Genomic DNA, 15,421 nt, shown 5'->3' on the forward strand with positions numbered 1-15,421 from the left:
AAAATATATATTTTGCAAGACAATTTATAATATAAGTATTCATTGATGTAAACAACTGAGCTAATTTCACTTCAGATGGATATATGTGATAATATTTAGGGAGGATATTTCTTAATTTCCCATAAAAAGGGCATTCCAGGCAAAAGTGATAGTAGTAGTAGTAGTAGTAGTAGTAGTAGTAGTAGCAGTAGTAGTAGGAGGAGCAATAGTAGTAGTAGCAGTAGTAGCAGCGAAACTGATTCATACTAAATATATAATAAATTACAAACGCTATCACAACATTAGCTGTCTGATATCCAATCCCTGAACCACAGCACACTGAAGGTCCAACACACGACATTCCTGTATCAAGTACCACCTGTTGCTTGGTTCATTGTTTGTCAGCCTCAACATGGTCGTGTACGTACTAAGAGTTTAGTAATCATATGCCATATTCAAATACTAAGCAGCTCGAGAATACTACACTGTAAAATATACGTGACAGTCAAATATCAACGGAATGCCCAACGCATGATCATATATATACATCTCAGTTTCTCTTCGAGGCTACAAGGATAAACCAGACGAATAAACAATGTATATATATCTTGTATAACCAGATAAGTAAATGCACTATAGTGCCAGATACAAAGGTATCCTTTTATATACTTATATAATATGCACCTTTATAAGTACGTTACATTTTTGAGCAAGGTCGAGTCGGCTATCAGTACAGCTGACATAATTACAGATAAACTCTATGCAGCGGACGTGTACCTGACCTTGGCTAGTGTGTAAATATCTCCGCCACCGGTGTAGTCTGTTGCAGTTGTAGGTGTTGCTGCAGACCACGATGTTGTGGGCCATTATTTCCTTCATACTGTCGCTGTTCGGACAGCACTCTTTGGGACAAGGCAACTACGGCTTTACCTTGAATTCATGGGACGTCATTGGAGATCTGAATCATTTCTGGAAAAGTACCGGCTTCTGGTGAGCTGAATGTTTCCAGAGTTTATTTAGACATTTGGTGTGTGTTAATAATATTGCAGCATCGTATAACAGTTGGCCTACCATACCTGCCTACAGCACATACATGTATATTGTTTACATCGTGCAAGACGAACGTGGCTCATGAAAACTGTTATGTTTTACTTTCTACTTCAGTACAACTGTCTTAGGGAACTTCGTTCTCTAGGTGGTTATTATTTGAGTGACCTTAGACGCAGTCGAATCCCGGTTCATCAAACTGGTTATCTTTCTGGGTTTCTCAGCCCCATTTCCATGTGCATGGCTTTCACTATGGTGGTTTACTGTTTAAGAACTCACTGAGGGTTTTGTCCCACGTTAAACTGTGGTGACGCGACGTGACGTGACGTGACGTGACTGAAATATTGTTCACGGCGGCGTCAAACACAACTCACTCACTGACATATTCGATTTGTCTCAAGTTAGGTTTCAACGATTTGAGTCAATAGACGAAGTCGATTACGGGCTAATTGGGTGGAAATGTCACTTTGTAGAGCTGAAATTAACAGTAGATATGACAAATACAAATGGCTGAAGCAAACGTTTTTACTCTCATGCATTCCCAATTTGAAAAAATGGTTCCCGAAAATCCTGAAGTCATCCAGGAGGAGCAAGGTCTTTTGCAGGCGTTGGAAATGGTAAACACGTTATATGATTAAGGTTCACACATTAAATGTTCTTGCACATTTTACTTTAAGTCCCCCACTTCCGCATTCCGATGCCGCCAAGTTTGACCTGAGCCCGGACATGCAACAGAACCTGGCCTACATTGGCGCCATGCCACACAGAGGGATAGAACAGGTCCGGATACACTGGCTGCTCGAGCTCATCAAGGTCACAAGGTCAGTCTGTGGGTCGCGATACATACATGATGATGACCGCAATATTGGTGTTTTATATGAATCTTAAAACAAACTAGGAAAGTTATTGTACACAGAAAGGACGCCCAATTGTCCTTCAGCGTCATTGATTCCATTTGTATGATAATTACAACATGTTTGTTTCGTTAAAAGGTAGCAGTTGTGACCCATTCCCGATTGTCTCGTATACTATATCTCCTTTTATTATGCAATTTAATATGATTGTACCATTGACCAGTTCCTATCTTTGGCGTTATTCACTCGAATCATGCTGAAGCTCATTAAAGGATGGTATAACAGTGGTGACTGCAATAGGTATAATACGCTTGATGATCGAGGATCATCTATTATAGAATGTTTAAATCCCATATATACAGAGAGAATTATCTGTCTTCACTAAATATCAAGAAATTTCGAAAGGCATTTGGTCGGTTTAGGTGTTCCTCACGTGACTTGGCAATCGAAACAGGGAGATATCATAAAATAGAGAGAAAATAGAATTTGTACATTTTGTGATCTTAATTGTGTAGAAGATGAATATCACTTCCTCTTAATTTGCCCATTCTAATGTGAGTTAACAATAAATATGTCCCAACATATTATTCTGTATATCCCGATAGGGTGAAAGTTTCTTTGTTAATGAGTTCTGATGACAATGTTCTTATCCGTAAGTTGTCATCCTTTATCTATCAGGCATTGTCCCTAAGAAATAAACATAATAATTCATAGAATGTATGTACTTATATTGTTATTTGATATGATATGGTATGATGTGGTGCGATATGATATGATATGATATAACGCATGGTATGATATGATATGGTGTAATATAATGTGTTATGATATGATGTGATACGACAAAGTATGTGTAATGCGATGTTATATGATGTGATACATTTTGATGTGATATGACATATTGTGATTTGACTATTTTTATTCTTTTCTATGATATTGTGTACTATGTTCTTGTATACTATGGGCCTGTGGCCTTCAGTATGAATAAAGATTGATTGATTGATATTATACAATTTAATATTATCGTACCATTGACCAGTTCCCTATCTTTGGCGTTATTCACTCGAAATCATGCTGAAGCTCATTACAGGATGGTATAACAGTGGTGACTGCAATAGGTGTAATACGCTTGATGATCGAGGATGTCTTTTTCTTTATAAATCAATGGTTTCTGTAGTCAATGTCCGGCCATCTTGGACGCTGCCGTGGAACTGCAGGAGAAGTGAGATGAAGATAAGGTTCCAGAGTATTTAACTTAAATGGCTATGTGTGTCTCGGTGCCTATAGCAACCAGGACTGGGTTTCTGGTGACAGCCCACTAAGGAACCGTGTCGTTGTTTAACATGGATGCCTCTCTCAGACATGTCGACGAGCCCTTCTTGTATTCCCTTAATACCGAACGCCAGGTTTGGCAACAAGAATAGTTGTAACGTCCTTTGGTATGACACGGCCAAGGGATCGAAGATCCGACCTTCCGCTCTCTAGACAGACACTCATCCATTATATCAAGGTGGAGTTCCGCTAACGAAAGCATGGACGGGGTCCAGTCTCGCCATATTATTTGCTGTTTTAGTGGACAAATTTCAATGCCGAGATCGGGGGACATGCTTTTGGTGACAATCGACATGGTCATAATGTGATTGTGTGTCATCAATTGTAACCCAATAGCTTGATAAATGATAGGTCACTGATTGGTTTGTTTGGAACAGATCCATTTATAATAGGTTTTGGCTGTGATAATGTAATCATAATTACTATTCATCCGTAGGGCGAATAAAGAGTATTTTCAATGCTAGACGCCCATGTCAGTGATGACATTGATGGGATGTATTACCAACAGAGGTGGAGAGATGGGTGAAAGTATAGCCAGTTATTCTCACTGAGTGATGGTTTTTGTTACATTGCTCTTTTCCAGTTGTCCAATTGACCAATATGACCTCATATGAACAAATCGTCTCAGACGAATTAATCCATTGTTGTGTGGCGTAGTTCCAGCAGATGACAACTGACCAAATACAATTTGCACGTTTTCTAAAGAAGATACTTGAGGTAATATGAATAATAACGTTCTCAGCAGTTGCAACTCGGACTAATGGACCATCAGTCACTCTTGAATTCATATTGAAAGCTAAAATATTAATAGTACTGCATCTATGTGCAGCCTCAACAACGGCAACGCGACGTACGACTTCTCCGACATGGACGGCCTGATGGACCTGCTGTACGTGAACGCCCTGAAGCCGGGTTTCGAGATCATGGGTAACCCGTCTAACGTGTACACGGACCTGGAACAGAAGGCCCAGGTGTACATGTGGAGGGACATGGTACAGGCCATAGCACAGAGATACATCAGTAAGTCTTGGGGTCTCTCACTGGAGCCATACTATTCCACAGAGTTCTCGGTCAGTGAGTCTGACATGTTCTAAGTTAGCGTGACCATCAGACTATCCATTTGAAGGGGTTCAGCCTATCGGCTGTCGTACATTATCGGTCATGTTTCCCCCTAAATCACACGCTTCGAATTCTGGGTAGGAGAGGGTAATCTTCTACCGCTTAGTGCATGCAATGTTCAGGTCAGAGAAGTATAGGCATATACAGGGCTTGGTTAGATCAAGATCTGACTCTGCTTCACAAAACATGCTATTCATGTTGGTCATGCGCATCACGATGTTACCAACAAGGCACAGTAACCACCAAGTGTACGATGGTGATAAAATGGTAGTGCGTGCCTTTAATGGTGTAGCTGACATGTAAGGCGACACAAGAGACTGATGCTCGTCACGTTATGTTTCAGGTAAGTATGGGCTGGACTACGTGAAGACGTGGAACTGGGAGACATGGAACGAGCCTGACGGCGAGGACTTTGATAATCTCACGTTCACTATACAAGGTATTCACGTCACACTGGACATCCTAGCCTTGGAATCACCAGGCTGCATGTCCCTATAACATGTAGGGTTATCACGGATAATAAGAATGAAGACCTGAGCATAATGTAATGATATTCTGGATTACCATGTCACTCAGTCCGCACGGAAACCGTTCAATAGGTTTAATTACCTCCAGATTGCAAAAGTGATTTTGATATTTGTTTTTCAAAGTCCACCGAGTATTAGGCAGACATATCACAATCTTTGGATCTTTGGAATTGTGAGAGCTGTGAGACTTAACGCCCTTTCAAACCTACATATAACCTACTTTGTGCAGGCTTTCTGAATTACTACGACGCATGCTCCGAGGGCCTGAAGGCGGCTGACCCCTCCCTGATACTGGGCGGGCCTGGGTCGTCCCGTGACTCCTTCCGAACTCCCTCCCTCCCCAGGCCCAAGAAGAAGTTTGCAGAGGCCTTGCTGGATCACGTGGTCAATGGAAGAAACTACTTCAGCGGCGAGAAGGGCGTGAGGATCGACTTCATCTCCCTGCACAGGAAGGTAGGTTAGACTTTGGTATAGTATCGGTATGGCAGAGACATAAGGTGCCTGTTAAGGGTCGACTTCGTCTCCTTCACAGGGAGGTGTAATGTATTGTGCGTTGACAAGACGTAATCATTAGCTGGTATAGTATGTATAAAACGGGTTTCATGAGATATCAGTGAGGATCAACGTCACCACCTGTGCAGGAAGGTAGGTTAAACTTTGGTGTAGTATAGGTATGACAGATTCATTAGATATGTGAGAGTCGACTTCACTTCCTGCACAGGAAGGTAGGTTAGACTTTTGTGTAGGATGTATATACGGGATTCATTAGCTGTCTGTGAGGATCGGCTTCGTCTCCCTTCAAACCTTTGGTGTAGTGTGTATTTATAAGACTGAATCATTAGATGTCGTGTTCAAGAGATCGCAAAGTGTTGTATGGAGTTGCGTCCCTCAGCTGCACAGACACCTGTATTTGTTCACCTGACATATATCTCGTCATTGCCAGGGGGATTCCCACGCTGCCAACATTACAAATGCCGAGGTCCATTCTATGGGGGTCATCCGGAAGCTACACCCTAGCCTGGCCAACAAGCCTTTCTATAATGAGTGAGGAGTCATTTTTTGTAAAGACAGATGAGAAACGCTAGTCCACAAGATGGTTGTGAACTGAACAACGGGGACAGTTCTATGGATGTACTATTGCTTTATTATTGATATGAGCGCCGTTTCGGTGTAGCTACTGACACCGTTATCAAGCAAGTGATGTATATATATGCAATACATAGTATAGTTGAACAGTAACTTGATAGATGTTTACACAATTAATAAGGTTGATGTATAAGGTTGGAGGATGTTTATACAAGAAGGCAATTGTTACACAAGCAGAATTAACAGTGGAGGGAGTAATGAGGGGAAACCAGTGACATGATAGACAGGAGAATAATTGGATTAAGACTGACTGACTGACTGAGTTTAGTTTTACGCCGCTTTGAGCAATATTCCAGCAAAATCACAGCAGGGGACACCAGAAATGAGCTTCACACATTGTACCCATGTGGGGATTCGAACCGGGTCCAGCGTGACGAGCCAACGCTTTAACCATTAGGCTACCGAACCGCCCCTTATTGGATTAAGACTGCTCGGTGATGAGTTGGTGGCAGTCTCTTGATGTGAATGGCTTCTAGTAGTTTCCTGATTCGTGTAGTGGGTGTGATTACTAGGAGTACATTGATGCTGTTCCAAAGGATGTTGTGGTATGGTTGAGCTTGGGTGTAGTCAGAGATGTGGAATCTTTCTTCTTCACAGTGGTTTGGTGTTCTTTGATTCTACAAGGAGGGGTATTGATGTTTCGCCGATGTACGAGTCACCACAGTCACACTTTATGTGGTAAACTGTGCCTGAAGGATCTTCTTTCGTTGTGGAGGGTTGGTCTGCCATTGGCTTGAAGAATGTTCTGTATAGTTTTGCCTCCCTGGAACACAACATCAATGTTGGCTTGGTGTTTTTAAGAGTCGGCTGTTCTGGTAGCTGGCTGAACCTATATAGGACAGGCTAATGATGAAAGGAGCTGTTTGTTGGCGTGGGGGCTTGTCTATCGGGTTAAGGGTGTCGTTGATGGTGCGGTCTACAAGGCTGGCAGGGTAGTTGTTGTAGGTCTTGAAGACATGGCGCAGGTGTTGGAGTTCGGCTTCCAGTTGTTCAGGTGTGGAGCAGATGTTTTTGGCACGTCGAGTTAGGGTAGCCATTATTCCTCTCTTGACTTGTTGGGGATGGTTTGATGAGTGCTGAAGGTACTGATCAGTATAGGTGAGCTTACAGTACACGCTGGTGTGGTGCCATTTGAACTTTTGACGTTTCTGTTTCCTGGTGAGAATTTAAGTTGATAGAAGTTTCACGGTGCCAGCCCCACGTTCATACACTGCATCCTGAATACCATCAATAGTATGCCTCTGGCTCTCATTGCTCACCATTAAATATATACTTAACACAATTCTCACAATCGCGGTGAAAAAGGTGCGATTGGAGATACGTATCTGAAAATATATTTAAAAAACCCAAAGTGAGTTGTAACATAGATCATTATATCATAACCCATGTTGCGATGGCAAAAGTTTGCAAAACTCTATAATTTACCATAGGATTACGAATGTCATAGCGCTACGAATGCTTTGTGGACCGGGACCCTGTAAACTTCTGATGCCGAATACTGGGTTGTACATTGAATACTGTGTATATGTCCTGCTTCACAGCGAGGCTGACACTGTGTATATCCTGCTTCACAGCGAGGCTGACACTGTGTATATATCCTGCTTCACAGCGAGGCTGACACTGTGTATATATCCTGCTTCACAGCGAGGCTGACACTGTGTATATATCCTGCTTCACAGCGAGGCTGACACTGTGTGTATATCCTGGTTCACAGCGAGGCTGACACTGTGTATATATCCTGGTTCACAGCGAGGCTGACACTGTGTATATATCCTGCTTCACAGCGAGGCTGACACTGTGTATATGTCCTGCTTCACAGCGAGGCTGACTCTGTGTATATTCCTGCTCCACAGCAGAGGCTGACACTACCTATAAGTCCTGCTTCACAGCGAGGCTGACTCTGTGTATATGTCCTGGTTCACAGCGAGGCTGACGCTGTGTATATATCCTGGTTCACAGCGAGGCTGACTCTGTGTATATGTCCTGCTTCACAGCGAGGCTGACTCTGTGTATATATCTTGGTTCACAGCGAGGCTGACCCCCTCAAGCTCTGGAGTAGACCGGAACAGTGGCGGGGAACGTCCAGATATGCTGCTTTTGTTGCCAAGGTAACAGTTGATTACTCCATCAGGATCATCAGTATCAAAGAAGTATAAATAAGTATGCACATGAGTATATATGCAAACATCTGTAAAATATAACAAAAACATTCAATTCTTTCATATCAGTTATTTGTTTGCCATGTTGTGACAAATATATTGTTTCAGTTAGGGCCTGATATGACAAAATGCGTATAAAAATTAATTCTAAACGGCATTAGAATCTACCATATCCTGTGTTCCAGTGTTTGGTCAGCGCTGATAATTTTTATTGAGGTTTGTTTAATATTTTCTATTTATTTCAGATTATAGCACAACATCAAAATATCATCATTCGTAACCAGACTGGAAATATTAATTATCAGTTGCTAAGCAACGATAACGGCTTCTTAAGTTATTACCCAAATCAGTTTACACAGCGCACTTTACTAGCAAGGTTTCAAATGAACAACACCAGTCCTGCTCACGTGACCTTTGTCCGAAACCAGTCTACGCTGCAATGGCAATGCTCTCATTGCTAGGCGACCAACAAGTTAGTTTAGACAGCGGTGGTGAGTTGTTTTTTCCGTTTAATGTAAGTCAAAAGTTACAAAACTCTGCATAAGTTCCAGCATGGTTTAGAGGTAATGCATAGTATTAGGCCGTGATGGCTGTGGTTTCATAATATTAATCACTAGATTGTCTTGTCCACATTAGGCTGTGTGAAGTCCAGCTTCATATAGTGAGACTATTGATTAGTGCGGCATAAAACAACATCGACGGTCACTGACTCCCTGTCACATCTGTTGCAGGCTTCAACTGTGTGACACTGGATTCGGTGTGTGGCCTGGCGACCCTCCATCAGCCGCCAGCCGACCACAACAGTTCCGACAGGTACAGTACTGGTGGAACATGCCTCAATTACTGCCCATCACATAGCAACCCGTGAAGATCCGGGCTACAGTTGATCTTCAGTGATCCATGCTTGTCGTAAGAGGCGACTAACAGAATCGGGTGATCAGGTTTGCTGACTGGGTTCACACATTTCATAGTGTTCCAATTGCGTAGATTCTCAAGGTGCTGATCAGTGGATTGTCTGGTCCAGACTCGACTATTTACAGGCCACCGCCATATAGCTGGAATATTGCTGAGTGCGGCGTAAATATAAACTCACTCACTCACTCATCAGATAGCGTGGGTGGGTGTTTAGCCAAGTGGTTAAAGTGTTCGCTCGTCACGCTGAAGATCCAGGTTCGATTCCCCATATTGTTCAATGTGTGAAGCCCATTTCTGGTGACCCCCCGCCATCATGTTGTTGGAATATTGCTGAAAGTGACGTAAAACTAGACACACTAACTCAATTTAAACACGTATCTCAACTGCCGATATGGCAGCTGACAATGTCTTCAGATATCTGGTAATTACCAACAGAGTAGTGCAAGAAGCTATTTCGTTTATACGATCAGTATTTGAGAAAGGTCATCGGCCGAGTGGCGCAAAATGGTTATTTCATTCCTGCACAATATGGACGAGGTGGCAGCATTGTTCTTCTCTGTGACAAGTACCTACGTGGGGTAATTCAACGAATGAGGGAACATTGTGATGTACGATCCTGAAGATGGTTGACATGATTGAGTAAAGCTGCATTGCCAACAAGCATCCCGTAAATATTAACACGATAGGTTTTGATTTCTCAACATCCCAACAATCTACTCATTCGTGGACATCGTGAACATCTTGACATGTACGTCTCAACAGCTGGCAGAGTGCTCTGATGATCTACAACAGCAACGACGTCGACGATGGCAACTGGGGTATTCTCAGTGTGGACTGGAACATCAGACCTCCACAGGGCACTGAAGGTAAATATATCAATATTTGAATTGTCTGCTAAGTAGCAAGTATCAGTTGTGAGTACCTTAAAATTATGAATCTAGTTTCTTTCAATATATACTGAACTTCATTGAAAACGCACCACTTATAAAAGTTCAGATTATTAAGAGTATGTGTAAGGAATTGATATTTTTTGAGTGGATAATAACAGATTGAAGACTGACAAAAACAACAACACAGAAAAGACGCTTATTCATTGAAATGTTCCACAGTCAGAAAGGATCAAACACACGTGGGGTCAAATTGAAAAGTCAATATCGCGTGTGACCGCCATTTGCATTGACACATGCAGTTCAACGTCTCCTCATGGAGTCAATAAGCGTCCGAATAGAGTTCTTGGGGATGGCATTCCACTTCTGCAGTAGTGCAGCCTCAAGTTCCCGGATGTTTCGCATCTGTTGTCGCCGCGAAAGACTTTGACCAATTTCGTCCCACAAGTACTCCATGGGGGATACATCTGGCGACTGTGCTGGCCAATGAATAACCTGGATGTGTTGCTGGGCCAGATACTGTATGGAAAGTCTTGTTGTGTGTGCCCGTGCGTTGTCCTGTTGAAAGTATGGACATCTTGGTGGTGATACGATGTGATTCTGAAGAATCTGCTCACGGTAATAAAGGGCATTAACTCTCCCTTGACAGACATGAAGGCAGTCCTGTGATTGTAATTTATTCCACCCCAGACCATGACGCTCCCACCACCCAAAGGTCTGTCTGAACCACACACTCATCAGCATAACGTTGACCACGTCTACGCCAAACACGTAATCGGCCGTCAGCATTACGTAGATGAAGACGTGACTCGTCAGTGACTACCACACCATGCCATTGTTGTAACCATTACTGAAAATGCCTGCTAGCCCATTGTATACGCTCATTACGGTGTCTGTCAGACAGAATTGGTCCAACGTAAGGACGTCGAGCATGGAACCCTGTGGCGTGTAGACGGCAGCTAGTGCAGCAGTCCTGGCAGTCGGCAGTGTTCAATCACTGATATGGACATGGTCAATATGGCGATCTTGATGGAGCGTCGTAACACGTTGTTGCCAAGGTCATTGAAGGTCACGGGTGTTGCCTGTCTACTGATGTCGTTTATGAAGCCTAACGATGGTGGAGTGGCCAAGTCCAAGTTGTCGAGCAATATCCCTGCTGCTGGTGCCAACCTGAATTATGCCTAGTGCACGTTCTCTTTCGTGAGGTGTTAACCTCGGCATCTCTGTCCTCGTTTCACAATCGTTAGTGAAGCAATGAGAATCGGTTCTCATACACCTGCTTTTAATGTCACAGTCAGTATGATTTCAGAATGAAATTCGCACTTTTTTCATGGCGTGGCTGCATGTTGGTGCATTTTGGAATTAAGAGTCATACTGTGGACAGGATTTGTTTCTAAAGCATTTTTTCAACTGGACATGCCCTTCGACTTCATGTTAGTTATATTCACTGATCATTGTCATGCTGACATCCATCCACGATGAAAATATGGACAGTTTTAGACTGGTGCGTTTTCAATGATGTTCAGTATATTTCATGAAGACAGGATTGACCTTTTATTCTTGCGGGGCGAAATTTCCGAAGAGATTCTTTTAGCTTTCTCCTTGTTTCCTGTCTTCAACAATACCTTAATATTTGGGCGGTGGGTGTAACATCGTAGTTGATGCGCCAGCTCGTCACGCTGCATACCCGGGTTCAACTGTCCACATGGGTACAATGTGTGAAGCCGATTTCTGGTGTCCCCGCCGTGATATTGCTCACTATATGAAAGGTAACTGAATTTGGCGAGGATATTGTTCAGCTCAATTCATGCGGCGTTAAGGACGGTAAGCGGTGTTATCTGTAAATCACCATTGTTTCCAGAGCTGTTCATGGTCCAGTACGGGGTCAACTGGGACATGGGTGATCCCATGGGGGTGTGGGGAGGCCTGTACAAGGAACCAGACTTCCCTACAGTCGCACAGTTCAAGTCCATCAGGCAACAACAGGTAACGCCAGCAGTCTTAATGATTTCTTCATGATGAAAGATCGGGTGTGTTGTGTGAATAGTGCAATCAACTCTACCATCTCACTACTTAACAGACACAGGTTTGACAACCCATGATACCATTTCTATGGGGGAAATGCGGGAGTTAAATCTGTCGGAGTAAAATGATGCCGAAGTCGTAAACTTAAAGCAGCAATAACTTTGACATTTGGGTGGCCTCCGAAACCCTTTGTAGATCAACGTCCCTGTAAACTGAACCCAGTAACATACAATACTCGGAATAACCCGAGTGTAAAGGCCTCACCTTTCCCGCCAAAATAACCTGACCTTGGGATGCCTTTACTGATCAGTATTGAATAGCAGACTGCATAACCTTCAGTCAAACCCAGCGTTGAAGAGTGCTGGTCGACCAGCTGTGTTGTATTTGTCTAGGATGTACTTATATCCACGTTATATCTCAGGGTCCAGTGAAGTGGACATCGTACCCGGTGCCGGCCAACGTTTCCCAGGTGCCGATTCCACCCATGTTCCAGCTCCTCACAGATAACGTGCTTCTCATGCACCTGTGTGCCAAGTCCACATACCCTCCGGAGCAGGTGCGTGGTCTGTGAGACTAAGGTTTTGGGATTGTTGGTCAGAGGTGCGTGGTCGGTGAGACTGAGGTTTTAGGATTGAGTTTCAGAGGTGCGGCAGGCGGTGTGTGAATTGTGGTTGGAAAACTACAGGCATTCTAGCAGAAGCCTTGGATGAGGGAGCAGCTTTAATCAATATCCTAGCAATATCACGGCTTCACACATTGTATAACTCGACCTTATAAGTGCCGAATGAATGAGACAATTACATATGAATCAGCCTCTCTATGTTATCCTTTCCATGTGTTACAGGTGACTGGTCTACGCTTCATCAACATCACTTCAGGGCAGATACTGGTTGTCTGGTCTGATGACAACATCAAGACCAAGTAAGTTATGTCAGTACTGCAGCGGTTCTGGCACAGCGGTCTAGTGCTGCAGAGGTTCAAGCACAATGGTGTTGTGGTGCAGCGGTTCTGACACAACAGTGTTGTTGTGTAGTTGTTTGATACAGTGATCCAGCCAGCGGTTCTGGCACAATGAGACTCTGTCTTTGGCAGTATGTGTGTGTCAGTGTGGTACTATCCTCTCAAAGGATACCAAATCACATGTATAAGTAATCATGGTATTTCAGATGGCATCATTGTCATCATCAACCCGATGATCTCAACAAGAGGTACCAATCTCAACAAGAGGTATTCTGAAACAAATCCAAACAAACGTTTGGTTTTGACTTTCGTGCAAAGGACAGTCTGTGATACGTTCATGATAAGTCAGAGTTGTGGCGAATGACTCCAGGGTGTTGTTGATGATCCATAAATGCTGCAATGAGAATTCACGCTCAGTCTCATTATATACTTCCTTTCAAAAGTTTAGACTCACTGAAAACACTCACTATATGTTATGGATATATATGTGGTTACATCGAAGATTGATTTCTCCACGAACTTCGGGAACCAACTGCAAACCTTACGCAGATGAATTGCAAGAGGATCATGCATCAATGCAAATATCGTGCATGTGAACAGCCGCATTTAGGTGTAAAATTTTGTTAAGAATTCGCCAATTTTCACTGATTTTGATCATTTATTGAATTCATGACAATAATCTTGTCAACGTTACGAATTTGTTTTACAATACATCAGTATTGTAAGCAATACCTTTAAACAGTATGGAATATTTTGCAATATTTAGTTTAGAACAGTTGCCTGAAGTAAGTGGCTATATTTACACTAGTGATTCTAAACTTTTGAAAGGAAGTATATGTTAGAGTTTACTACTCGCGATCGCAACATGAACATCTGAGGCCAGCCCATTACAGATTACACCAGAGAGACATTTTGCAAAATTTGATCCACGAATGAAAGGACACTAGTCAATCAATATTAGCCTTCAGAAAGCAGCTTCATCTAGGTCTATGGGAAATCTTTGAAAACATGAAAAAGAAAATGGGAAAATTGTGGAATTTCCTACAGATAGCCTAGTATGTATGGTAGTATGGTTGTGGAAAGTCTCTTTCGTTTCAAATGATTTCTTCACTTTGAAATGGCCCGTTTGGATGTTTCTAAGGTTGCATAATAAGACGACACATTCGCTTTCATGATCCCGTAAGCGACGCTCTGATTCATAGGATGAAAGATGGTCTTGTGACTTGTAAAAGCGTGTCGCCAGACCTTCGTATTGCTTCATGCTAAACTTGGTTCTGAGGAAACATTCATATCAGGTCTCATCAGCACTTAGTCAGAACATCTGAGACACTCACCCCTGCCTAAATGTTCCTTATTTCAACAGATGTATATTCACGTACATCGTCGAGTACTCTGCTGATGGATCAGAAGCCGGGTTCAAGAGGGCCAACGAGGAGGACACAATCGTCACAGCAGTCGTCATTGCCCCGCAACCTAATCCTGCCACCGGTTCGTTCAAGATACTAACCAAATGTTTCTACCAGTAGACACCTGTGAAACGTTAAATGTACACTCCACTCGTAATGTTATACCCTACCCATGCCCGTGGGTGGGTGTCACCAAAGTGGTAAATAAGTAAATAGAAGCGTAAATAGAAGTAACGCAACCATTTCCATAACCATATGAAGCAGATTCCACTGTATGCTTCTGACTGTAGCTTAAACTTATGTTCAGGAATTACTTTAAAATAGTCATGACACCTGGTGTTCCCGAAACCCTGCATGGCTTCGTCTTTCCTCCCAGTCTTATCACTGAATTAATGTTCCCACACACATGAATCTCCCTCATTCAGCAAACTGTAAGACTCAATCTGTTGTTGTGTCCAGGTTACATCGGAGACAAGATGGTGACTGGGAGCTACAGGGTCAAGGCCGTGGACTACTTCAAGAGACAAGGGCCATACTCACAAACTCAGATATACAAATAACATCTCCCGGTGCTATGTGGGATATATAAGGACCATGTGTTGAAATATAAATCATAACACAAATAAAAAGACATTAGTTTACAGGGGCGGATACAGCTTTTTTAGAAAGGGGGGTCCACAGTTCATTTTCACCCGTTTTTACGAGAGTTTAAATGGTCATTTAAAAACTTTCAAGATAAAACAAGGGAAGGAGGAAAGAGAGGACTCCCCGGATCCACCTATAGTTTATATATTCAAGTGTGAACCAGAATTCCACATGCTGAGATAATACGTACTGGGACCTTTTCTGTTTAATACAGGCTGAAGTCACTGATCAGTCAGATCTGGTGAATGTCATCAGGAACAGGTAACTTCAGGGTATCACTGTTACTCTGCCTTAGAGATGAGGGTTGTATCCATGTTCTATCCAATACCACCATTCTACAACTACAGTTACAGGTTGTCAGGCAAAGGAACCATTAGACTTCCTAGAACTCTTGTTCAGCCTTATTTACAATGCCTGATA

General features: G+C 42.8%; 1 protein-coding gene across 2 annotated transcripts; it reads left to right on the forward strand.

The window, feature by feature from the left end:
- The first annotated feature begins 723 nt into the window (after window positions 1-723).
- On the forward strand, window positions 724-14,999 carry LOC124262709 (alpha-L-iduronidase-like). 2 transcript variants are annotated; one of them, XM_046697235.1, is made up of 10 exons: window positions 724-969; window positions 1,704-1,847; window positions 4,042-4,232; window positions 4,675-4,770; window positions 5,088-5,311; window positions 5,802-5,902; window positions 8,034-8,112; window positions 8,409-8,654; window positions 8,895-8,976; window positions 9,841-9,901. In XM_046697235.1, the coding sequence occupies exons 1-8, from the start codon at window positions 833-835 to the stop codon at window positions 8,622-8,624; spliced, it is 1,188 nt and encodes a 395-aa protein (XP_046553191.1). In that variant the 5' UTR covers window positions 724-832; the 3' UTR covers window positions 8,625-8,654; window positions 8,895-8,976; window positions 9,841-9,901. The 2 variants fall into 2 exon arrangements, with proteins under 2 accessions (XP_046553191.1, XP_046553192.1); XM_046697236.1 differs by lacking the exons at window positions 724-969; window positions 1,704-1,847; window positions 4,042-4,232; ... (2 more) ...; window positions 5,802-5,902; window positions 8,034-8,112 and adding exons at window positions 11,827-11,951; window positions 12,412-12,546; window positions 12,835-12,911; window positions 14,314-14,438; window positions 14,816-14,999 and having other exon boundaries at window positions 8,460-8,654; window positions 9,841-9,944.
- The last annotated feature ends 422 nt before the right edge of the window (window positions 15,000-15,421 follow it).

The sequence above is a fragment of the Haliotis rubra genome, unplaced genomic scaffold, assembly GCF_003918875.1.
Source record: "Haliotis rubra isolate DU_JTF1 unplaced genomic scaffold, ASM391887v1 Scf85, whole genome shotgun sequence".
NCBI classification, from domain to species: Eukaryota; Metazoa; Mollusca; class Gastropoda; order Lepetellida; family Haliotidae; genus Haliotis; species Haliotis rubra.

Bases quoted from the DNA above. Each gene is read 5' to 3' on its own strand.
- LOC124262709 (XM_046697235.1), top strand. From the start codon at position 833: ATGTTGTGGGCCATTATTTCCTTCATACTGTCGCTGTTCGGACAGCAC. The intron at 970-1,703 runs GTGAGCTGAATG...TTTTACTTTAAG, and splicing joins TGGAAAAGTACCGGCTTCTG to TCCCCCACTTCCGCATTCCG. The intron at 5,903-8,033 runs GTGAGGAGTCAT...CTTGGTTCACAG, and splicing joins AACAAGCCTTTCTATAATGA to CGAGGCTGACCCCCTCAAGC.